The sequence below is a fragment of the Macaca mulatta genome, chromosome 13 (assembly GCF_049350105.2).
Source record: "Macaca mulatta isolate MMU2019108-1 chromosome 13, T2T-MMU8v2.0, whole genome shotgun sequence".
In the NCBI taxonomy this organism is placed as follows: Eukaryota; Metazoa; Chordata; class Mammalia; order Primates; family Cercopithecidae; genus Macaca; species Macaca mulatta.
Window position 1 is genome coordinate 24595089 of NC_133418.1, and position 26018 is coordinate 24621106.

General features: G+C 42.5%; 1 protein-coding gene and 1 long non-coding RNA gene across 2 annotated transcripts in view; one reads left to right on the plus strand and one right to left on the minus strand.

The window, feature by feature from the left end:
- The first annotated feature begins 6338 nt into the window (after window positions 1-6338).
- The window catches only part of LOC701504 (immunoglobulin kappa light chain), a 676887-nt gene continuing 657207 nt past the window's right edge, over window positions 6339-26018 (plus strand). The window contains exons 1-2 of the mRNA XM_077959056.1: window positions 6339-6432; window positions 6549-6843. Coding sequence (XP_077815182.1) covers window positions 6378-6432; window positions 6549-6843 — 350 coding nt within the window. The 5' untranslated portion in view covers window positions 6339-6377. The remainder of the gene's footprint in view (window positions 6433-6548; window positions 6844-26018) is intronic.
- Window positions 7616-10347, minus strand: LOC144333719 (uncharacterized). The gene is made up of 3 exons (XR_013402657.1): window positions 10282-10347; window positions 8338-8433; window positions 7616-7893 (listed from the first exon to the last, which is right to left on the minus strand). It is a non-coding gene; the product is annotated as an uncharacterized LOC144333719 (long non-coding RNA).

The window sequence follows — 26018 nt, forward strand, 5'->3', positions numbered from 1 at the left end:
CATGAAAACCAATGAAAAAACTCAATCAAGTCTTATTAGAAAGCAGCATCTAAAATTCTATTTGATATTATGTCATAACCTGCCATTGAAGGGTAAGTCACAAACCTTGCCATTGGACAAACCCCATAATAAGCATAAGATAGAAGTCTGATCTTAGAAATAGTGAAAATAAGGGTGGTGTTGTTACAGTATCAGCAGGCGCCCCCAAGGCCGGATGGGGTCTCATGTGTGACCTGGATCACCTGGGAGGAGCTGCCAGTGTGCTGAGTGGTGGGAAAACACCCCCTGTGCTCTGAGACTGGAAGCCTCGCCTTGTCCTTCCTATTGCCTTGGCCGTATCCACAAAGCGCTCCTGCTATGAACTGAATTTTGATTCACAAATTCATACTTTGAATCTCCAAACTCCAATATGACTGTATTTAGACATAGAGGTTATGAAGAGGAAATTAGGGTCAAATGAGGTGAAAACAATGGGGTTCTGACTTAATAGGATTTGTATTCTAATAGAAAAGAAGTATCATTGAGCTGTTCTTTAACCCCTCACCAGCCTCCAAGCGTGCACCAAGGAAAGCATGTACTTGCTTCTCCTACACATGCCCTGGCACATTGCTGAACCCATGAGACGATGTATCCAGAGAGGACATCTGGAAACAAGAAACAGGGTTCTCACCAGAAAGCAAATCCTTCTGGACCTTGGTCTTGAAACTTCCAGGCTTCTAATACATTCACAGTACATGTCTAATAAGTTAGTAATAAATGTCTGTGGTTGAAGCCATCCAGCTGAGGGTATGTTGGTGTGGCAGTCCCAGTAGACTCATCCACTGTTCCCACCTTCTCTGAGCAGGATCAGCCTCAGGAGGCACCTTGTGGACTTTGGGACATAGCTTTTCTCCTCTTGTTCTTGCTATTCTTACTGCCTGGTGAGGAAGGGGAAGTCAGGCTTCAGCCTCAGATAGTTTGTATTAAACATGAACTTTCCTTGATGATGAAGTTGTTAGCCTGTTTTTCCTTCTGATCAGAATTGCACCAAGTTGGATGAACTACAAGCCTGGTATTAATATTTGGGGATCTGAGTGTCTGTTCCCCTACTTGGATGACAGTGAGCATGTGATGTGGATGCCATCTTCATCCCCCTCCATGTGTCTCAGGTGAGGGGCTCACTGTCACCTGCAGAGCTGGCCAGAATATGAAGAACATCCTAGCCTGGCACCAGCAGAACCTGGGCCTGGCTCTGAGCTCCTGCTGGCTCCTGCTGCCCTCCTGGACATGATCCCTGCCTGGATCAGGGAGAGTGGGCCTGACCAGATGTCACTGTGGCCATCTGCAACCAAGATGCCTTCAGAAGTAGGTTCTCACTCCACCTGTCCCCTGTCATGCACAAATCTTCCCTAGTAACAGCTCTGCACAGGGGCTGCTAAGGGTCTGAAATGTTCTCAGGGGAACAGGCTGGGGGATATCTCTGAATTCACATCCTCTCTTTGCCTCACACCCCCTTCCCACCACCTCTATGGGCACCTCTAGTGTATTTGTGGGCATCACTGCACGGAGCATGTCAGGATGTTTTCTCCCACCTCCTACTCCGAATTCATGATGAAAATTCATTCTCACTTCAGACATGGGCTGTCTATGCCTTGTTTCTCTTACATACATGCCCGGGCACATTGCTGAACCCTAGTTCTGATCCCACTCCATGAATCTTTGCGGAAGGGTCATGGTTGCCAAGTTGTGGTTATTGGAGACCAGAAAATAAAATGGCAACTATTGAGAAGCTTGTGTGTGGGGCAGACATAGGCCGTTGTCAACAGAGTCCCAGCAGCTGGTGAGCCATGAAAGCTGGGCAGAGGGGAAGTTGGGAATGAGTCATGGAGGGTCTTCATCCTATGACCATGCCTGAGCCACATGTGCGCTTCGTTTGACAGAAATGACTGGAAGAGGACTTGTCTATGCTGAGCTCTGGGGACAAAACCTCCTTCCATTCAAGAGCCAGACTCACTATCCATCTATCTCCTGGGCATCTACTGCTCTGTGATTCCACAGACCCCCCTCAGGTCACTCATCATCCTCAGCAATGGGGAGTTCACTGCTCTCTGCCCAGGGGGATATCGAAGAGGGTCCTGAGCTTTATGACCCTCAGGCCCTGGAGTGAGGAGGGGCCATGAGGTGGTGCACCCAGTGCTCATTTTTAATGTTCACATTCAATTTATTAAAGTTTAAAACGATACCTTATACTAGCAACCAAAGTTATATCTCTTTATATATAAACATGTACCACATATTTATTCATAAATAGACACATAGTATATTCAAATATACAAATACAACTTATTTCTAAAATATATGCATTCAATATATAAAATTTATATTAGAAATTCTTATTACAGATACACATAATGTTATGTTTATTTGTGTAGCACGTGTTCCTTTTCTTTCCAAGCAGAACAGAGTCTGGCTGAGTAAAGACTTTGAGGACATTTGCTGACCCTCCCTCTTTGACTCTAACAGGGTCAAAGTCATTCAGGACCCTGGAGCCCACTGAAAGTCTCTGACACTTTCACTCTTGCCAGGCTGCAGGATATATGCTTAATGCAGCTCCTCTGAATTTGTGAGCAGTTTCCTTCCCTCAAGCCCCTGCCAGGCAGCCCTGTGGCCAGGGCCTGTGGTTCCTCCCAGGTCCTCAGCCCTGTGGCTCAGGAGAGCAGGTGCTTCCCCCACAGTGCTGGGCCAGCGTCTGGCAGCTCTCAGGCACTGCCAGCCTGACTTTAGCCCTGGGCTAAGGACCCTATTCCAAATGTCTCCTCATTTATTGCGCTACCTTAAGTCTGTCTTGTTATTAAACTCAAAGTCTATATTTCCACAATTTCTAAAGCTAGCATTTGCCACCTGGAAAATTAGAGATGTAAATTCGTTGTCATTCTCAGAGTCTGGCCTCTTCCAGCCCCACCAGATGAAGTTACTCATATCTTCTCTTCTCTCCACACAACTTTACTTAGAATTACAGTGAAATGTAACATGCGTTAAAACTCTCATCGCCTGCACAGAAACCATCCTCTTCTCCTTTGGTGCCTAGGGCACCAGCTCTATCCTGCTGGGCATGGTGAGGACAGTGAGCCTCTCCCAGCCTGAGATAGGAGCAGGGATTAAGAGAACATGTGACGAGCTCCACAATGCAATGTCAGGGGAGTGAAGGAGAGGCAGGGACTCTGGGAAGAATTTGATCCTTCCTAAGAAGATGGAAGGTGAAGAGGTTTGCTTCACCTTTTAAAATCAACCACTTCATTTTAGATTTGGGAGCTGGGACACATGTTTCATTGCCCTGACTCCTTCCACATCTCCTCTTTCTCTTACAATGGCTCTGACTCAGTCTGTCCCTCACAGATTGTGTCCTGAAAATCTAATTTCCCTCCTAATATGAAAACAAACCAACGAATAAAACCCTCTTTCTCCTATCATGTGCTGTGAGATCTGACCCCTAAACTTTGTGACACCCAGATCGTATAAGAGATAATCATGGGACTTTATCCAAGAGATTTTCTAACTAAAAAGAATTCTCATGCTAGCTTTTCTCTCGGAGAAATTTTCTCTGTCTCTTGTCATAACTGACACCAGAAGACAAGGTGGAAATAGTTCCAAGAACAGAGGACAACCATGCGCTCAGTGAGGTGAAAGACGTCTCTTCCCCTTGCATTAGTTTCCAATGCTGTTGTTTAAATTGTCACAGTCTTATTGGCTTCACACAACATAAATGTATTACCCTGTAGTTCTGGAGGTCAGAAGTCTCACTGAGCTAATGTTAAGGTGTCAGTAGGTCTGTATTCCTTCTGGAGGTTCCAGAGGAGAGAATTGTATTCTCTGCTTTTTATCTTCCAGGTGCTCCCACATTTCTGGTTCCATGGCCCCTCCCTTCCTCAAGCCACATACTTCCCCATTGTCCCAGCTCCTCTCTGACTGAGAGCCTGCTCCTCTATTTTAATGACCTTTGTGATTGTATTGATTTCATCTGGATAACCAGGTTGCTTCTTCGCAAAGTCCTTAACTTACATCTGTCAAGTTCTTTTTTTGCTATATAATGTAGAATTGTTATGATGCCACTCCAATGACTGGAGGAACACCAGGGTTCTCAGTCTCACTCCCATTTGTTTAAAACGACACGGATATGTGTGGAGTTGTTTTAAGGAGCGAAAAGTTTAATACGCAAGAAGGAAGGAAGAAGAAAAGAGCTCCCCCGTACACAGACAGAGGGAGGGGGGATTCGAACTAAGAGAAAATTCCATGTGCGGCGGAAAAGTGGCTGCTTATATGAGGAGGCTGAAGGAGGTGGTGTCTGATTTGCATAGGACTCAGGGGATTGGTCTGACCAGGCATGTCATTCATGTAGCCTGAGAAAAAACTTGTCCTCCCACCCTAGGGTTTTAATATACAAATGCAGGGTGTCATAATGTTCTACACACATGGGGATATGTGGGGGCAGCCATGTTGCCAGGCACATGTGGGGACAAGGAAGAAGAAGGTGGGAATCACCATGTTTGACTGGACTCAATTTCTAATGGTTGGTATTTGCATATCAAAGCTTGCCAGCCCTCTAAGAACCAGGGCTTTCCTGCTAGACAAGAAACATTTCTGGAGCTGCTTTAAAAGAAACAAAACCTACCCAAGGACCCCTTTTCCTCTCTATCTAAAATAACTTCTTAAAAACTCCTATAACACTTGGGTTCCAGAGACAAGGACATGGACATCTTTTGGGGTAGGGACATTATTCATTCCACCGCCATAAACATATTCCCCAAAATTGTCCTTCTCTAAACTAAAATTTAAAAAAAAAATCACAAAATATTTTTATGAAGCAAAAAAGCTGGACAAAATCTTAGACTCAGCTTCGTCTAACTTGTGAGTTTTAACTGTTGGAGTAAGCTCACTCCTCTGTCTCTACTGTAGACTTATGGATGTATAGATAGTTTTAGAGGATTTTTAAATTTTGTGACCCAGTGTAAATAAAACAGAATCTGAGACAGGTCTCAATCAAGTTGTAGGTTTATTTTGCCAAAGAAAAGGCTTATGGCCTGTGACACAGGCTTATGTGGTCCTGCAAACTTGTGCCCAAGGTGTTTGGGTTACACATTGGTTTTATAAACTTTAGGGAGACACAGAAATCACAGGCAAAGACAAAGCAGCAGGAAGGTTTGTGCACAGGCTACAGCACTGTGATTTGGCTCCCCTAGTCAGGCATCAGTAAAATTTTATGGAGCCCTAGGCTGCAGCCCACTGATGCTGATATAGTTGCATCCACTTCCCCTGCTACTGAGCCAGGCTGGGACCTTTTTTGGCACATTAGAGATGTGAGATATAACGAGTGCAAATCCCTGTCCAATTTCATCTGGATCCAGCTGGTTTCTACATGTACATGAGCAACTGCTTGATAAGAGACTGAGTGTCTCTTTCCTAAAGATGTTAACAGGGAGGCTCGTGTCTGGGTCACGATGATATCCCCAGTCACTGATAAAATGTAAAAGAAGAAAGTGGCATTGATGGTGCGTGGCGGGGACATCCTCCATGCAGTGGCCACCCTCACTAAAAGAGATGAACTTTGGGAAATAATACTCAATGGCAGAAAAGAAGGTAGACTATGGAGGAGCTCAAAATAAGAATAAGGTGCAGCCCATTTAGTCTCTGGGTATTATAGAGACCGGTAGCTCTTGAAAATGGTGGATCTGTGAGCACTGCGTGCATTGAGGGAACACGGTATCAACTTAGTGTATCTGAAGTAAATTGTTTGATCTTGTACTGGTAAGAACAATGGCATAACACCATTACCTAATACTTACAAATATACATTGCCCCATGTAAATAAGTTTTATTTGTAACATTTTTAGAAAGCAACAATATTAAACTCACAGAAATTTTGCAAGTATAGCTCACTTACCCCCTTCACTAACTGGAATCATACGAGAGTCTTTTGAAGACCTAAGAATCCTACCATCTAACGTTTTACTATGTGTTCCTACAAACAAGACTATTCTCCTAAATATTCCCCACATGCTAATGAAATACATTACTCCATTGACTCCTGAGGAATATTTCAAATTGTCAAAAACAAAAACAAAACAAAACAAAAAACCCTGAAAAAAGGTTTCTCATAGCAAAATAGTCCCCAGTAGAAACATATCTCTTCAGACAAATTTCTGCTACTCTTGTCTTACCTGAGACACCTGGTGACACTGAGCTGGTGCTGAGTTACTGAGATGAGACAGCCCTGCAGCTGTGCCCAGCCTGCCCTGTTCCCTGCTCATTTGCATGTTCTCAGAGCACATCCTCCTGCCCTGAAGACTTATTAATAGGCTGGACACGCTTCGTGCAGGAGTCAGAGCCAGTCAGGACACAGCATGGACATGAGGGTCCCCACTCAGTTCCTGGGGCTCCTGCTGCTCTGGCTCTCAGGTAAGGAAGGAGATCACTAACAGTTTACCCAACCCAGTGTGCTCAGTACTGCCTGCCTATTTAGCGAAGTTCTCTTACTCTTGTTTGGACATTTGTTTTTATGTTTCCAATCTCAGGTGCCAAATGTGACATCCAGATGACCCAGTCTCCATCTTCCTTATCTGCATCTGTAGGAGACAGAGTCACCATCACTTGTCGGGCTAGTCAGACCATTAGCAGTTATTTAGCCTGGTATCAGCAGAAACCAGGGAAAGCCCCTAAGCTCCTGATCTATGCTGCATCCAGTTTGGAAAGTGGGGTCCCATCAAGGTTCAGCAGCAGTGGATCTGGGACAGAATTCACTCTCACCATCAGCAGCCTGCAGCCTGAAGATTTTGCAACTTATTACTGTCAACAGCATAATAGTCACCCTCCCACAGTGTTACACACCCGAACATAAACCCCCAGGGAAGCAGATATGTGAGGCTGGGCTGCCCCAGCTGCTCCTCCTGATGCCTCCATGGGCTGAGAGTGTTCCTCAGATGCAGCCATACTCTGATGGTGTTGGTAGAGGGGGACATGAAGTCACCTCTGCATCCCAATTCCTTTTTCTTTCTCAGCGCCAGCTGCACAGACATAGCAATGCCTCTCCTGATTTAATAATACAGACAGAGATCATGACACCTGAGGAGTCTAGTTTATGGTTTCGTTTGGAATTCATATTACATAGAAGAAGCCACTATAGATATTCTAAGCAGGAATTGTCTTAATACAGAGAATTACAGTAAACTACTGAAGTCTAAATGAAATGTAGAGATGAATCTCTAAATGTAATGTTTTATTTGCATAGAAATATTTGCCAAATGGGACATACAGGAAAACTCAGTGGTCTTCAGTGTGTTGGAAGAACAAAGAGAATGTTAACGTTTTATGAAAAAGGGAAAATATTACCTATTGCTCTTTGAGAAAGTTCATTGGCACTAGGAAGGGTTGGGAGCTGGCAAGCTCAGACTGGTAAGCAGTGGTGGACAAAGTGAATCCTAGAATTATATCAACTTATCTCAGAAGTTGTGGGTAAATTTGATTTCAGGTTACAATAAGCCAGAGCAGTGAAGCTTGCAGAGAACTTTGTTATTGAAATGCCAGGGATTTGATGTAGATCCTGCTGCTCACCACACAGAAAGCCAATCACTAATACAGCATGTATTGCCAAGGAATAGGCTTTAATCAGGTGCTGCAGCCGAGGAGATGGGACGCCATTCACAAATGTATCTCTGTGGCAAACTGAAAATTAGAGGTTTATATAGCAGGGAAGAAAAGTGGGAACACAGAAATTAGGGAGGGGCAAGGAAGGTAATTTGATCAACAGGAAGCAGGAAGTCAGTTAGGCAATGATAATGGGCATAGGATCTCACTGTCCTGATTCAGTGATATGTAAGTTTCAGCTCTTTTATGGTATCTGGAGGCCTGATGGTTGGCTTCCTGAAAAAAAGAACTCAGATAAGACAAATGTAACTATCTGGAGTTTTAAGACTGGAGGGTTCAATATCTACATTTATTCAAAAATCCATAAACATTGGTTCCATGGGATAATAGGGCCTATTTCAATTGCGTTCTAGAAACAATATTTTGCATCCTGAGTGCCTTTCCTCCTGGTTTCTTGAATCTGTTGGGTGTGACAAGAATGACTCAGTTTCTCTGATTAACTTTCACATTACAATCTTTCAAAGCCAAGGATATAGTAGTCATGAAGAAGATATTAGAAGCAGGATTCTCTGGTGCTCCCTCAGAAAAGAGAATGCACCTGCCCCTAATTATGGGCTTTCTAACCATGTGGTCCTCAATCCTGTGTGGAAGTGTAAGGGTGGGTGTGCTGATGCTGACAGCTTCCTACAGCGTCTTTCCAGATGTTTCTCCAGTCCTCACCTCTGTCCCTGTGTCTGTCTTAAGTACCAATGGAGAATATTGAGTCATTCTTTTCTGACTTCCACATCTCATGGGAGGACCTCTTATTGGGCAACTCTACAGGACAAAAGAGAGACAAAAAGGGACATTTACATAAGTTAAAATGATTTCTCCCCCAATGAGGCCATTAAAAAATTAAATTTAAAACCACATATTGAAAACACATCCAGCTTTGTTTTCCTCTTAAAGCATGTTTACATTTTCAAATATTTTCAAGGTTTTAAAGGTTGAAAGCATAATTGTTTGTCCATGGAATGATCAAACACCTTTTTAATTAAATGGAGTTAACATTTTCTTGAAAATTTGTACTCACTGAAGTAAAGGAATATATTTAAAATGTGTGAAACTATGTTAGAAATTATTGGGCTTAAATTCAACTGTGCAGTTTGGTTTGGGATGTTGTTGACTCCTCAGACCTGCCACAAGAATCTTGTGTCATGTGTACTCACTGCTGTTCAGCCTTGTCCTCAGAAAATTGATATCTATAGACTGAAGGCAAGCTCAGTGCCCTTCAGAGAAACCACTCAGCTGAGCTCTTCCTTGATCAGCCAGATGATTGTGAACATGAGCACCCATGAACATGAAAACAAATGTTTCCTGTTATCACCCACTGAGTTGTGTATTTAACCAGTTACCAATCATTAATGCATAAAAGCTTCCTGATACAGTGTTTACACCTCTACCTGTATATACACACATGTATTTTTCTTAATTGGTGGTATAAATGTGAACATTTAGTAATCAAATTATAAAGTTATTAAGGGAAAATTAAAGTCAAAAATAAAACTAATTAATATTTCAATAAAAAATTAAAATTTACTTTATGGAAATATGTGCATATATGTATATAACATACATAGAAGTGAATATATATCTATTTGATAAAAAGTGGGCTACAAATATATATATAGTATTCATATACATTTAAATAACCTTTGTTACATTCCATACAAAAATGGCATTCTGCACCACATAGAGTTGATACTCTTGCTAAGATAATTTCTTTGCATTCTTTATTTTAAAACTCTACTAAATGGTTGTCCTCACCTAAAATATTTTTCCAACCAAGTAGAGCTCCCAGGGTAGAACTAAAACAAATTTTGACTAATACTGAATAATAACCATTGCATCCTATGAAAGTCTCCATTATGTTCATGCCCACAATGATTATATGCCAAATAGAATTCTCACAGCAATGGATACTGGATGGAGTCACATCAGTGCCATTGTCAGGGAAGCCTTGGAAATGTAAAAACTATAACAGTGGGTAAACTGCAAGGGTTACATCTGAAGATCACATTGCAAAGAGAACAGCAGTTTAATAATATTGGCTGTTAGTTTTGACAGATCATCAGGCCTTAAAAGAAATTCAACAGGATGATTGCAGACAAAGCCATTCTGGATGAGCTATGACTAGATGTTTCAAAAATGAGCCATAATCAAAGAAAATGCTTTACAAGTGAGTATTAATTGAAATGCCAGTAAAGAGCAGGGGCTTTTAACAATGAGGATGATTCAACACATGGACTTTAGTCAGTCACCTTTCCCAGCTTTCCCAGAGAGTCTCACGAACCAAGGTTATGGAGTTCCCCGTGGGGACTCAACAATATGAGTTTCAGCTAACTGAGATGTACAGGGCTACTGGCTCTTCCAAACACCTAATTTGCCAAGAAGAACCCCTAACATTGTTTGACACATCAGGGCTCAGACTAACAGCTGGTATCAGGTAATTCTAGTGGACCTCATGTAACATGAGGAGGATAGTGGTTATTTTCCTAAATACAAATTTACCTTTCTTTTTGGTTATGTTTCTGCATAAAATACTACTTGAGGATATTCCAAGTGCTTTTATCAGAGTCAGGAAATTCATCTATAATATGGATTTGGATCAAGCAAGCTGTTTACCTCAAAAAATAAGTGAAGCGAAGTGTAGCTCATGCTCTTGTCATGTGCACAGGTGCAGCTTTCCCTATAGACAGGGAAAAACTCATTATTAGTCAAGCAAAGCTGGCACACAAACCCTTGTACTGTTGAATTGCTGTGCTGTCAGATGTGGTGGAGGCTCTGAAACACTCACGGGGATTGGTGCTTTTACTCCCATAAACTGAATATTTTTATCTTGAAAATGAGCTGTAGACTCATCATTGTTATGCCAACTGAACACCTTGAAATGCTCGAGTTCTATTTTCTCAGGGCTATGGTTTTCTGGTTGACGGTTGACGGTTCTTTTTCTTTCTTTTTTTTAGATGGAGTCTTGCTCTGCTGCCAGCCTGGAGAGCATTAGCACCATCTCGGCTCATTCCAACCTTTGTCTCCTGGGTTCAAGCTTTTCTCCTGCCCCAGTCTACCAAGTAGCTGTCACTACAGGTGTACGCCATCACACCCAGCTAATTTTTGTAGTTTTAGTAGAGACGTGGTTTTACCATATGGACTAGGATGGTCTCAATCTCTTGACCTCTTGATCCGCCCACCTCTGCCTCCCAAAGAGCTGGGATTACACATGTGAGCCACTGCGCTGGCCTGGTTGATGGTTCTTAATCCAAAGGGTTGACATAACAATTATTTCATTAAATTGGAAGAAATGATAGGATAAGCATGTGACCATTTAGACTTAATACAATACTGGATAAGTTGTCAACAACAGGTTTTAGAGTGTGTGCTGGGGCCATAGATGTAGTCCACATAAAGCAAGAGCAAACATAATTGATTTTACATATTTTAGAGAGGAAGTACAGAAAACATGAAACGTAGGTGACCTTCTGGAATGTTTCTATTTATTGCCATTTCCCCTGGTAAAACTCAGAGAAGATTTCAACAGTCATCAGGATGAAGTTCTAGGGATCACAGTCATGTGAAGCATTACCTGCACTTGGATCCCCAGTGAGGCAAAGGGAAGATGAAATGTATAGTGGGATGTGGAGGTGAAAACACCAGGGACAGCCTCCTGGTCAGCTTAAATGTTGAAAAGTGTATTTATTTTTTCTCTTTAGTTTTATCACTGAATCAGTTGGATCTAAGAAAAGCGATTATGACTTTTTAGGCAGAAAGATGTTTATTATCATGAATTAGATGGTTGGAAAACATTTGGGGAAACCAGAGTGGAAACTCCGGCAACTCCAAGCACTCCTTTTGCTATTCCTTGACCCTGCCCGCCCCGTGTTTTCCACACTGAAGGAAGATACTCTCATTTTGTTAGAAACCTGGCAAGTGAAGATATTGTGCCCACAGGACTGTGCTGCCTGGCTGTGACCCAGACCAGGAAAATGCACACATTTGAGTGAGATCAGGCAGTTACCCTCCCTCGTCTCAATCCAAAAGCGTTCTGTAGCAACATATTTGATAGGCATTCTTCACCACATCTGGGACTTAGGAAGCCAAGGACATGAGGAGTAGCCTTTCCAGACTCTACCATAGAGAAAGTATTGCCAGAAACTAGAGTATAAAATAAATATGAAAAAAGTTGGTGACAATAACTAAATGAGTCATTCATATATGTGTGTTAAATAATTTAATCTTTTCTATACACCCTTTCTTAAAAAAAAATCAAAGAGCTATTTTTAGCCACCTTTACAATTTAGACCACAAATTAAATAATAAGTAAACAGATTAATGGCTCACGAGAGAAGAATATTTTTTCCTAGATGGTGTTGGTTTTAACAGATTGGAGTTTCCCCACATTTTGGGGAGGAAAATGTTATGTGGGTGCCATGGTGTCCTTTGTAAAGAAAATGTTTATATTAGGTTGTAGCATGCTGCATGCTGCACTTGATACTAGTAATGCCTGGAAATTCAAGCATAGCAAGATGTGTATTTATAATAGAAAGCCACAGCGTGGACTTGGGCAGAAATAACCCCTGTACCCGTGAAAACAGATGAATCTACATGAGACTGAAATGAAGATGTCATCAACACAGGCAGGGCTGCAGAGAAAGGGGTCAAGTCTCTAGCAGTTGATAGCAGAGCTGCTGTCCTTCTGGGGGCAGTAGTGAGAAGAGCTGCTCTCTTTTCTGCGGGAGACAGCTTGAATGTGGAGTTTCAGGCAGCAGGAGCTCCTCCCCAGCCTGCGCCAGAAGTGCCATTCTTGGAATTGTGCTAGAGGCTTTGCCTGGAGCCTGTTCCTTAGGGCTTTTCAACAATTTATAAGGAATTTAATATATCTAGTAAATCCCTTTATGCTTCATGGATTTGACATTTCCAACAGGGAATATACACAGTCCACAGGGCCATAATTCCCTCCCTCCTTTTTTCTCGACAAATATAATGCTTTCCAGGTGGACCTGCCAGAGGAAGCCAACGGGAACAACTATCCATGTCACCAAAAATGCAAGACAAATAAGCTCAGGGTTCTCACGTAGCTGCACTGTTCCCTGGTACAAAATGGGAGAGTGTAAAACTCTTTGGTCCACCATCAGAGAGATGGTGCAGTGTTACCTTCTGAGCATAGGAAGTGAGTATTTATAGACATTTAAACACTGACACCTTTAACACCAACATACAGACAAAAGTAGAAAAAAAATAAATTGGACTACGTAAAAATTTAAAATGTGCATCAAAAGTCATAATCAACACAGTGAAAATGCAACATGTGAAATAGAAGAAAATATTTGTAAATCATATATCTGATGGGGGTTAATAACATCTACTCTACAAACATAAGTCCTACATATCAACAGTAAAAATAAAATACCTGATTAAAAATGAGAAAAGTACATGAATTGACATTTCCCTAAAGAAGATTATTTAGAGATAATTAGATAACTAGCATAGAAAAAGATGGTTAATATTATTAATCCTTAGAAAAATAAGAAGAAACCCCACTTGACACCTTTTAGGATTTTTTTTTTTTTTCCAGCAGAGACTGACCAGCCTTGATGAGAATTTAGGTATTTGGAACTGCTGTGGACACTGTCGTGGTGATGTAAATGGCCCACCTGCTGTGGGAAACCATATGATGATTCCTCAAAGAATTAAAAATAGAAATACTATATAATTTAGCCATTACATTTTTGTACGTACACCCAATTAATTGAAGACATTAACTTGAGAAGATATTAGTCTACCCACGTTCAGAACTGAATTATTCATGATAGCCAAAAGGTAGAAGCAACTCACATCTTCACAAAGGAGAGAACTGGTAATCCAAATGTGGTATATACATACAATAGCATATTATTGAGGGAAATTCTGACACATGCTACAATACACATGAAACTAGAGGACATTATGCTAAGTGAAATAACTCAGTCACAAAAATACTGAGTTATGATTTCACTTTGGTATTTGCAGAACAGTTTCCATTTAATCATGAATCAACCCTGTCTCCTTCCCTTTCTTGCTTGTAGTTTTCAGGAATAACTGTAGAATGTTCTGGAAATGTAACATTCTGAGATAGAGCAAGATTGGCCAATATAGCCTGGGCTCTGTTTCTGTCCCTACAGGAAACAGTAATTCCTTCAACACTAGCTCAGTGTGTCATGTGATTCCAAGACATAAAACCCAGGGTGGGCTGCTTTGCAGGGTCCCTCAGCTGCAGTCCTTGTGGGGTATGCATAGTCTAGAGTCAATCAGGACCGGGCAGCTTTGTGTTCTCTCATGCTGACTCTCTGTAAGTAATAATTCACTTTATGTAACTGGTTGTGCATGGGTGTTCTGTCTCACTAGATTTGGGTAAGTTGGTGACCTGCGGACAGCAAACTTTCTTGGCAAAATTGGTGCAGTGAGAAGGTTTGATCTGAGAGAAGCGTGGCTTATTGGTGAAGTTAGAGGAAAAATACTCTCCAGTATCCGGCCCAGGACAGAGACGTCAGCCTAGGGATGCAAGGGCTAGACATGCAGATGGATGTTTAATGAGGAGGGAGGATAAATGGGACATTTGTCCTCCTCCCATTAATAAGAATCAGCTGACTTACTGAATTGAGACAGAGAGAAAAGAATGTGGAACTAGGAATGGGGTACACAGTTCTCTAGTTGTTAGACAGTTGTATGACTGCTCATTCCTAAGGCCAGAGAGCACAGGACATGGATAATCAGATGGACCCTGAGTCACCCAAAATGAAACAAGAAAGATACTCTCAGTGGTCTCTGAAGCATCTAGGAAGGAACCAAAATCAACAAAAAGGGCCTTCACAGAAAAGGAGGCTCACTCTCTACAAAAGAGACATGGAAAAAGGCCAGGGAAGTCTGCAGCCTGGTTGGTGTATTTGTTTAGTTGAGCCACATTACAGACCCAAATGTCTTTGTCTGAAAGGGACAGTTAGGAATAGGGCCAAGGTCTCCACCAGAGGCTACTGGCCCTATTTTCCTCTCAAGATAAAAGGTGTAAAAAAAGGAATTCAGACTTTTCTGGGATATTTATACACTGTAATCCACCTGACAATATTTCCAGGTCCCGTCAGAAAAAATTAAACTGATGACATCAGAAGGTGTCCGGACAAATGAGGACCCTGTGATGAGTATGTGCTCATGTCCTGATCTGCATGTGGACCATTCCCTTTGGGCCATGTTGGGTGCTGGTGACCATGGTTCTCACTGCAGAGTGCAATAGAGGTACTGACATTTTACTGCTGTGCCACAGAACATCACTGCTGCCTGAGGGGCTATCTCCACTCATAGCTAAGTATTCAAGACATGACAGTGGGAAATATCCACTCCTGCCTGTCTGCTAAGCTTCCCAAGCCCCAGAACCTTATTCAGCAAAAGCAGGACTGCATATTCAATGAAGATTGGAACACTATCTAGTTAATTTAATAGTTGTAACAAAAAGATGAAAATGTCACAAAGCCTGGTGTCACAGTGGAACGACCCACTTTGGCAGACCAACAATGGAGGATGAATGCCAAGGCCGCCAGAACAGGAAACCGAGGAGGTATCCCAGGTACAGTTACAAGGAGGTATCTCAGGTATAGTTAATTGTTGTTGGTCCTGGTGGCATCCACTAATAAGAAGGAGACCCACAAGCTAGTAAGTATTTTTGGGTACTGGGGATGGTAGAAAACTTACCTGGGTGTTCTTTTGGTCATGTTAGTCAAAATCACGAACAAAGTTGCCATCCTTGAACAAGGCCCATTGCAATGGTACCCTTGGAATCTGTTCAACAAGGCATGACTGATGCACTTCTTTTAAACCTTTAGAGCCTGCTGCCCTGATGGAAATCCAGGTGTTCACTATTTCTATGCATGCTGACTGGAGCCTGTGGCAACAGCAGACACCAGTTGTGCCTCTTTTGAAAGGCCACTCCTTGCTTGCTGTAGGAAACTGATAGGGTCTGAGTGTCTCAGAGCTAGAATATCAGGCATGACGTCACTACTTTAACTACCCATTCTCACCTTGGTGCCTACAAACACAATCAATAAAGCTGGACAGGCCCAACAGATCAAAATTATTAAATGGAAATGATGCAGTCAGAATTAGCCCTAACCCAGTTCCCACAGGATCCATGTGCAAATGAATGAATGCCCATAAACAAATGACAAGCTTCCTAGAAGGAAACAAATGACCCATAGGGGACAATTTAACTTCTCCTTTGGCCACAATGAGCCAAAGATTCAGAGACATGCCTGTGTCAGTATGGCATGGGGCCCTGATGATTGTACAAAACAGATGCCAGTGGGTCTGCTGGGTGTGACCACCATTAAACCAGATGACGGCTGACACTGAACATGGACATTCTGCCCATTGACCACACTACATGCAATGACAGTAGCCATGCAGGCTCCCCCTTACACTGTATTTTGCTCCATTTCCACTAAATCATGGGCCAGCCACTTGTTCAGGAAAATAGCAACCGAGTGACTGAACTATTAAGGGATACCCTGTGCAGGGAAAAGGACTATGGCAATAGCTTGCTTCTTGGACACCTAAATATATGTCACACAATTAGCTGCTGGGGCTACCATGGCCACCTTGGAGAGGAATTTATGCCATGTTTTTGAATATTCCATGAGACTTCACTTTGACCAAGAAACAACCTCACTGCACAATCAACATGACAATGGGCACATTCTCGTGGAACATAATGGATGTTTCATGTAATTACCAACACCCAGCACTGCCTGCTGTACCTGGATAAACACCTCAGGTATCCTAGAAATACAAGTAGAGGTGATCCTGACACAGGCTCAATGACTGCAGACAATGGGGCATCTGAAAGATCCCCCTTTCACCTCTTTAGCTGCAGTGGTCCTCAGAGCTGCTCTGAAAGGGTTTCTTGCATGGGAGGAAGGAGACTGGGATGAGAGTTCCAGAACAGCACCCTGTGCTTCCCATTCCCACCCCTGCCATTAGGTCCTGCAGGATTCCTAGTGGCCCATCATTTCTTCCAAAACCTTTGGCATCTCACATGGGTCATAGAATCTAGCTCATAATATTTTTGTGACAAATAACTTTTCTGAATATCTTTTGTCCTCAACAATGTAACTAGTTTACTGACAAGAGAAAATATTTTGTGAATCTTGCCTAGTGATGGATGAATCTGGCCTAGGATCTCCTTCATTAATATCCATGAAGAGACTCACAGTCAAGACTCACTGGGACTCAGCATCTGTAATCCTATACAAGTTGCTAAGCCACAATCCTGACACTAGATGGTAGACAAACCCCATAGTAACCCTAAGATCTAAGCCTGATTATAGAAATACTGGGAGAGCTTAGGAGTGATAATGTTTCATTATCAATAGCCCCTAAGGCTGGAATGTGGTCTCTGTGTTACCTAGAGTAGCTAGGAGGAGCTGCCAGCGTCTTGAGTTATGGGAACAACCTCTGCACTCTGTGCTCTGAGACTAGAAGCCCAGCCTTGCCTTCATGCCTACCTTAGCTGTGTCCCCAAAGCCCACCGACTATGGACTGAATTGTGCTTCAGAAGTTCTTATCTTGAATCTCTAATCTCCAATATAGCTGCATTTGAAGATAAAACATATAAGGTGGTATTTAGGGTTAAAGGAGATGATAAGGGTGGAGCCCTGATTCAATAAGATTAGTGTCTTTATAAAAAGAGACCCCATTAAGCTCTCCTCCACTCCCAGCCTCCATGCATGCAGTGAGGAAAGGCCATGTGAAGACATGGACAGAAGGTGGCATCTGAAAATCAGAGGGAGGGTCCTCAGCAGAAAGCAGATCTTTCTGGATCTTTATCTTTGACTTCCCAGCCTTCCAAACTGTTAGAAGTAAATGTCCTTCCTTTAAGCCATCCAGCCCAGGGAATTTTGATGTGGCAGTCCCAGCAGACAATCTACTGTCCCCACATTCTCTGAGCAGGATCAGCCTCAGGAGGCACCTTGTGGACTTTGGGACCCATCTTTTCTTCTCTTCCGCCTTCTGTTCTGACTGCCTGGTGAGGAAGGGGGACTGAGGCTTCAACATGAACATTTCTTTGATGATGAAGTTGTTAGCCTGCTTTTTCTCTTTCTGATCAGAATTGCATCAAATTGAATGAACTGCTTGCTTTGTATTAATATCTGGGGATCTGCATGTTTGTTCCCCACTTGGATAATAGTCAGCATGTTGTGTGGATGCCATCTCCAGCTCCCACTCTGTGTCCCAAGTGAGAGGGTCACTGTCAGCTGCAGAGCTGGCTGGAGTACGAACAGCATCCTAGTCTGGCACCAGCAAAAACCAGGCCTTACTCTGAGCTCCCGCTGGCTCCTGCTGCCCCATTGGACATGATCCCTTCCTGGGTCAGGGTCAGCAGGCCTGAAAAGATGTCACTGTGGCCATCAGCAACCAAGATGCCTTCAGAGGTAGGTGCTCCCTCCTCCTGTCCCCTGTCATGCACAAATATTCCCTAGCAACGGCTCTGCACAGGAGCTGCTAAGGGTCTCAAATCTTCTGAGGGAAACAGGCTGGGGGACACCTCTGAATTCACATCCCCTCTTTGCCTCACATCCTCTTCCCACCTCCTTTATGGACACCTCTAGTGTATCTTGTGGGCCTCACTGCCTGGAGCATGTCAGGATGTTTTCTCCCACCTCCTACTCTGAATTCATGATGTAAATTCATCCTCACTTCATACCTCGGCGGGCCACGCCTTGTTTCTCTTATGTACATGGCCTGGAACATTGCTGAACCCATGGTTCTGGCTCTACTCCATGAATCTCTGTGGAAGGGTCATGGTGGGCAAGTCGTGGTTACTGGAGACCAGAAAGTAAAATATCAAATATTGAGAAGCTTGTGCATGGAATAGACATAGACCATTGTCAACAGAGTCCCAGCAGCTGGTGAGCCATGAAAGCTGGGCAGAGAGATCCCACATCACCCCAGCCAGAGGGGAAGTTGGAAATGAGCCTTGGAGGGTCTTCATCCGTGACCACGCAGCCTCTGAGCCACATGTGCTGCTTTCTGAGATGGAAATGACCAGAAGAGGACTTGTCTATGCTGAGCTCTGGTGAAAAAACTTCCCTCCATTCAGGGCCCAGACTCACTATCCATCTCCTGGGCATCTGCTGCTCTGTGATTCCACACACCCCCCTCAGGTCACTCATCATCCTCAGCAATGGGCAGCTCTCTGCTCTCAGCCCAGGGGAACATGGAAGAGGGTCCTGAGCTTTATCACTCTCAGGGACTGTGGTAAGAAAGGGGCCATCAGGTGTTGCACCTGGTGTTCATTTTCAACGTTCATGTTCAATTTATTAAAGTTTAAAACTATACCTTATAGTAGCAATCAGAGTTCTTTTTATATTTAAACATACATCACATATTTTTTCATAAACAGATACATAGCATATACAAATATAGAAATACAACTTATTTCTAAAGCATTATATCTATTCGATACGTAAAGTTTATATTAGAAATTCATGTTACATACACACATAATTTTACATTTATTGGTGTGATATGTGGTCCTTTTCTTTCCAAGCAGAACACAGTCAGGCTGAGTAAAGACTCTGAGGACATTTGCTGACCCTCCCTCTTTGGCTCCAACAAGGTCCCAGTCATTCAGGACCAGGGAAGGCACAGCTGACAGCACCCATCCCAGGAATCCAGAACCAGTCCTGAGGTCTGGGTCCTGAGACTTTCACTCTTGCCAGGCTGCGGGATATATGCTTAATGCAGCTGCTGTGAATCTGTGAGCGGTTTCCTTCCCTGAAGCCACTGCCAGGCAGCCCTGTGGGCAGGGCCTGTGGTTCCTCCCAGGTCCTCAGCCCTGTGGCTCAGGAGAGCAGATGCTTCCTCCACAGCTCAGGGCCAGCACCTGGCAGCTCTCAGGGACTTCCAGCCTGACCTTAGCCTTGGGCTAAGGACCCTATTCCAAATATCTTCTTATTTATTGCAGTACCTGAAAGTCTGTCTTGTTCTTAAACTCAAAGTCCACATTTCCATAATTGCGAAAGCTAGCATTTGCCACCTGGAAAATTAGAAATGTGAATTCATTGTCCTTCTCGGAGCCTGGCCTCCTCCAAGCCCACCAGGTAAAGTTGCCCATATCTTCTCTTCTCTCCACACAACTTTACTTAGAACAATAGTGAAATGTAACGGGTGGTAGAGCCTATATCATCTGCGCAGAAGCCATCCTCTTCTGTTTTGGTGCCTAGGGCACCAGCTCTATCCTGCTGGGCATGGTGAGGTCAGTGAGCCTCTCTCAGCCTGGGACAGGAGCAGGGATTAAGAGAACATGTGACGAGCTCCACAATGCAATGTCAGGGGAGTGAAGGAGAGGCAGGGACTCTGGGAAGAATTTGATCCTTCCTAAGATGATGGAAGGTGAAGAGCTTTGCTTCACCTTCTGAAATCAATCATTTTATTTTAGATTTGGGAGCTGGGACACATGTTTCATTTCCCTGACTCCTTCCACATCTCCTCTGTCTCTTACAATAGCTTTTACTCAGTCTGTCCCTTTCCCTCCTAATATGAAAACAAACCAACAAACAAAACCCTCTTACTCCTATCATGTGCTGTGAGATCTGACCCTGAAACTCTGTGATACCCAGATCGTATAAGAGATCATCGTGGGACTTTATCCAAGAGATTTTCTAATTAAAAAGAATTCTTGGGCTAGCTCTTCTCTCAGAAAAATTTTCTCTCTCTCTTGACAAAACTGACACCAGAAACAAGGTGGAAATAGTTCCAAGAACAGAGGACAACCATGCGCTCAGTGAGGTGAAAGACGTCTCTTCCCCTTGCATTAGTTTCCAATGCTGTTGTTTAAATTGTCACAGTCTTATTGACTTCCCACAACATAAACTTATTACCCTGTAATTTTAGAGATCAGAAGTCTCACTGAGCTAATGTTAAGTTGTCAGTAGGTCTGTATTTCTTCTGGAGGCTGCAGAGACGAGAACTGTATTCTCTACTTTTTATCTTCCAGGTGCACCCATATTTCTGCTTCCATGGCCCCTTCCTTCCTCAAACCATATCCCTCCCCATTGTCCCAGCTCCTCTCTGACTGTAAGCGTCCTCCTCTATTTTAAGGACCTTTGTGATTATATTGGTTTAATCACAACAGTCAGGTTTCTTATTTTCAAAGTCCTTAACTTACATCTGTCAAGTTGTCTTTTTGCTATATAAGGTAGAATTTTTATGATATGGCTCTGATGACTGGAGGAGCACCAGGGTTCTTGACCTTATGCCAGTTTGGATAAAACAACATAGACACAAGTGGAGTGGTTTTAAGGAGAGGAAGTTTTAATATGCAAGAAGGAAGGAAGAAGAAAAACCTCCCTCCTACAGAGACAGAGAAAGGCGGGATTCTAACCAAGAGAACACTCCATGTGCAGCAGAAAAGAGCCTATTGTATGAGGAGGCTGGAGGAAGTGGTGTCTGATTTGCATAGCGCTCTGGGGATTGGTTTGACCAGGTGTGTCAGTCATGTAGCCTGCAATGTAACTGGCCTTCCCGCCATAGCCTTTTAATATGCAAACACAGGGTGCCAAAATATTCTATACACATGGGAATATATGGGGGCAGCCATGTTGCCAGGCATATGTGGGAGAAAGGAAGAAGATGGTGGGAATCGCCATGTTTGGCTGGACTCAGTTTCTAATGGCCAGAATTTGCATATCAAAGCTTGCCAGCCTGGCTCTAAGAGCCAGGGCTTTCCTGCTAGACAAGAAATGTTTCTGGAGCTACTTTAAAAGAAACAAAACCTTCCCAAGGACCCCTTTTCCTCTCTATCTGCCTAAAATAATTTCTTAATAACTCCTATAACACTTGGGTTCCAGAGACAAGGACATGGACATCTTTTGGAGTGGGGACATCATTCATTCCGCAGCCATAAACGTATTCCCCAAAATTGTCCTTCTCAAAAGTAAAATTTAAAAATCTCAAAGTATTTTCATGAAACAAGAGAGCTGGACCAAAACTTAGACTCAGGTTCCTTTCAATTGTGAGCTTTAACTGTTAAGGTATGATCACTCCACTGTCTCTAATGTAGATTTACTGATGTGTAGAGAGTTTTAGAGGATTTTTAAGTTTGTGACCCAGTGTAAACAAAACAGTATTCGAGACAGGTCTCAATCAATTTATAGGTTTGCTTTGCCAAAGATAAAGCTTATGGCCTGTGACACAGCCTTAGGATGTCCTGCAAATATGTGCCCAAGGTGATAGGATTACACGTTGGATTTAAACACTTTGGAGAGACAGAAATTACGAGGAAAGATATAAATCAATACATGAAAGATATATATTAGTTTGTCCTGGAAAGGTGGGATATCTTGAAGCAGGGGCTTCCAGGTCATCCATGGCTTCAAAGGTTTCCTGACTGGCCACTGGTTGAAAGAGTTAAGCTCTGCCTAAAGACCTGAATTCATCATAAAGAAATACTTGAGTTAAGATAAAGGTGTGTGGAAGCCATGGTTCTTGTTATGTGGAAGAATCCTGTGGGTAGCAGACAAAGTAGATGGTGAATGGTGTCTATCAGACATTAAAAAAAAAAAAAAAAAAAGTCAGACTCTTTGGAAAAGACTTAGTAAGGGGAAGAGATTCTCTCAAGAATGAAAATTTTCCTCACTATAGGCAACTTTGCAGGGCCACTTCAGAATATGATGAAGAAATATTTTTAGGGTAAAATATTTAGATTTTCTTCAGGGCCTATTCTCTGTCATGTTGGAGAATGGTATCTTATTGCTACAAAGCATCTGTTTTGTCAGTCTAAAGATCTCTGTTGTAATGATAATGCCGGTCAGTTGTGTCTGAACTCCAAGGGAGGAGAGTATAATGAGGCACATCTAAACCCACCTGCCAGTCATGGCCTAACCTAGTTTTCCTTTTTTCTTTGAAGTTCTCTCTGCCACAAGAGGAGACCCTTCAGCTGGTTGGTGGCTTACAACTTATTTTTTTGTTTTAACAAACAGAAAAAAAAAAATCATTGCACAAATTCAATCTAAAACACATTGGTTAAAAAAATTAAGTGCTTCCTGAATATTCCTACATGTCAAAGAGAGAGAAGTGATAAGAATAAAGATGGGAAATACTTCTCATAGAAAAGATAAACAATTTATTTTACTATCTTAGTTCGGGTCCACCAGCAATGAGGATTACTGTTTAGGCAGCAAATTTACACCGGGAGGAAGGGAGGAAAGTGAGGAAGGGAACAGAAGATGAATGGTAAAAGACACATCAACAACCCACCTGACTTGGGATAACTGAAGATCCACCACATGTGGAAACGTGGATTAATTCCTCTGGGCTGTTGCACCTGAGAGATGAGGAAGCTGGGGTATGTATACAACTCATCCTGTCCTCAATGATTGTGAACTGTCCCTCTTGTCCCATTTCAAGCTGCTATAACAGGTTCCTTGTCACTGTGTAATTCATAAAGAACAGAAATGAATTTTCTCACACTTCAGGGGAATGGGAAATTTAAGATCAAGGCATGGGCAGGTTAATGTCTGCTTTCTCTGCTTTCAAGATGATGCCTGGAGCATTGACTCCTTCAAAGAAAGAAAGGCCTTGTCTTAACATGACAGATGACCAGAAGAGAGAAAAAAATTCAAGTCCCATAATTTCTGTTTGTTGTGTCATTAATGTATTCCCTAGAAGGTGCCACCCTCATGACCTAAGCACATCCCAATAGGCCCCACCTGGCAATACCATTACGCTGAGATTTAACTTTACAACAGATGGATTCTGGAGGACATAGTCAAACCATAGCACTTTTCTAAGAGATACACATTCCAGGCCATCTGGCCAGCAAGGCAGGCAGGCAGATCTCTCTGCCCAAGATCATAAGAACCTAAGATGTATGTATAGCCATTGGAAGTGAGCACAGGTAAAACAAAGGGGAAAGCCCTAGATTACAGATGGGGACTGCTACGTTCATCATGGTACAGTTAATCCTAGAATAACTTGGGTTTTAAATTTGCAGATTCACGTATATTTTCTTCTGTGTTTGTCACCTGTGAGCAAGCACTTTAAAAATAGTAACTATAATTTCAGATTTTTATGGTTTTCTTAATAACTTTTTTTCTTTAGTATACTTTATTGGAAAGAGTATACAATATGTATAACTAAAAAAGGGGTTAATCAACTATTTTATCACCAAAGTTTCCAGTCAAAAGTAATCTATTAGTAATTAAGTTAGGGATGCAAAAGTTCTACACAGGTTTTCAACCACACCAGTGCTCAGTGCCCCAACTTCCACGTTGTTTAGGGGTCAACTGCTTTTTCAGTCTGTAGCTGCATCTCTCTGGAACAGCATCTTGGCAGGTGAGTTGCAAGTAAAGGAATCCAGAAAATAACATCTCAAACTATGCTGCATTTGTATGATGATTATGAAAAAACAAAGGCATTTAGAAAGCAGCAAATGCACAAAAGGGCTTTTCCTAAATATCCCTTATCTGCTTAAAAGCAGATTCTTCAGAAGGAAACCAATTGTCAAGAAAATTCTTCCTGAGAATTTTTATCAGGGAAGATTAACACAAAACAGGAATCAAAAATAGAAGAGACTGGAAGTTGATACTTTCACCAGGCAGGTGATTACCTGTTCTTTTGAGGGTACACCTCTATTCTCATCTGTTCTCTCCAGGTTGCCTACACTTCCCAATTCCCTCTTCCCTAGAAAAAAATAGAAACCACTGGAATTCATTGACTAATCAGGTCATCACCCTGCGATGATGCCCCACTGCACTTTAAGTGAATTTTGTTTGCCTTTTCTCTTATTAATCTTCCTTTTGTCAGTTTATTTTCAGCAAACATTTAGAAGACAAATGGAGCTTTCTTCCTTTCTCCCAGTATAACCAAGTTCTCTTAAAATTTGGGCTGCTTTCAAGGCAGCAGGAAGGTTTGTGCACAGGCTACAGCACTGTGATTTGGCTCCACTAGTCAGGCATCAGTAAAATTTTGTAGAGCCCTAGGCTGCAGCCCACTGATGCTGACATAGTTGGATCTACTTCCTCTGCTACTGAGCCAGGCTGGTACATTTTTGGGCACATTGGAGATATTAGATAAAATGAGTGCAAATCCCTGTCCAGTTTCATCTGGATCCAACTGATTTCTCCATGTACATGGGCAGTTGCATGATAAAAGTTTGCCTCTTTCCTAAAGATGTTAACAGGGAGGCTGGTGTCTGGGTCAAGATGATGTCCCCAGTCACTGATAAAATGTAAAAGAGGAAAGTGTCATTGATGGTGCATGGCAGGGACATGCTCCGTACAGTGACCACCCGCATTAAGAGAGATGAATATTGGGAAATAATACTCAATGGCAGAAAAGAACGTAGACTATGAAGATGCCCAAAACAAGAATAAGGTGCAGCCCCTTTAGTCTTTGGGTATTAAAGAGACCTGTCACTCTTGATAATGGTGAATCTATGTGTGCTGCATGCATTGAGAAAACTCAGTGTCATCTTTGTGTATTTGTAGTAAATTGCTTGAAATTATACTGGTAAGAACAATGGCATAACACCATTACCTAATACTTACAAATATATGTAGCATCATGTCAATATATTTTATTTTTAATTTTTTTTGAAAGGAACAATGATAAATTTACAGAAAAGTTGCAAGTATATGACAAATACCCCCTTCCCTAACCAGAATCAGAGAGGAGTCTTTTAAATGCCTTAGAATTGTATCATCTAAAATTTTACTACGTGTTTCCTACAAAAAGTAATATCCTCCTAAATACTCCCCATACACCAATGAAATACGTTACTCCATCGACTCCTGAGGAATATTTCAAATTGTCAAAAAAAAAATCTAAACAATATCTCTCATAACAAAACAGTCCCCAGTAGAAACACATTCTCTGCAGACAAATTTCTGCTACCCTGATCTTACCTGGGACATCTGGGGACATTGAGCCGGTGCTGAGTTACTGACATAAGACAGCCCTGCAGCTGTGCCCAGCCTGCCCCATCCCCTGCTCATTTGCATGTTCCCAGAGCACATCCTCCTGCCCTGAAGATTTATTAATAGGTTGGTTACACTTCATGTAGAAGTTAGAACCACTCAGGACACAGCATGGACATGAGGGTCCCCGCTCAGCTCCTGGGGCTCCTTCTGCTCTGGCTCCCAGGTAAGGAAGGAGAACACTAGCAGTTTACACAGCCAAGGGTTCTAAGTACTGCTTCACTATTCAGGGAAATTGTCTAACAACATGATTAATTGTGTGGACATTTGTTTTTATGTTTCCAATCTCAGGTGCCAGATGTGACATCCAGATGACCCAGTCTCCATCTTCCCTGTCTGCATCTGTAGGAGACAGAGTCA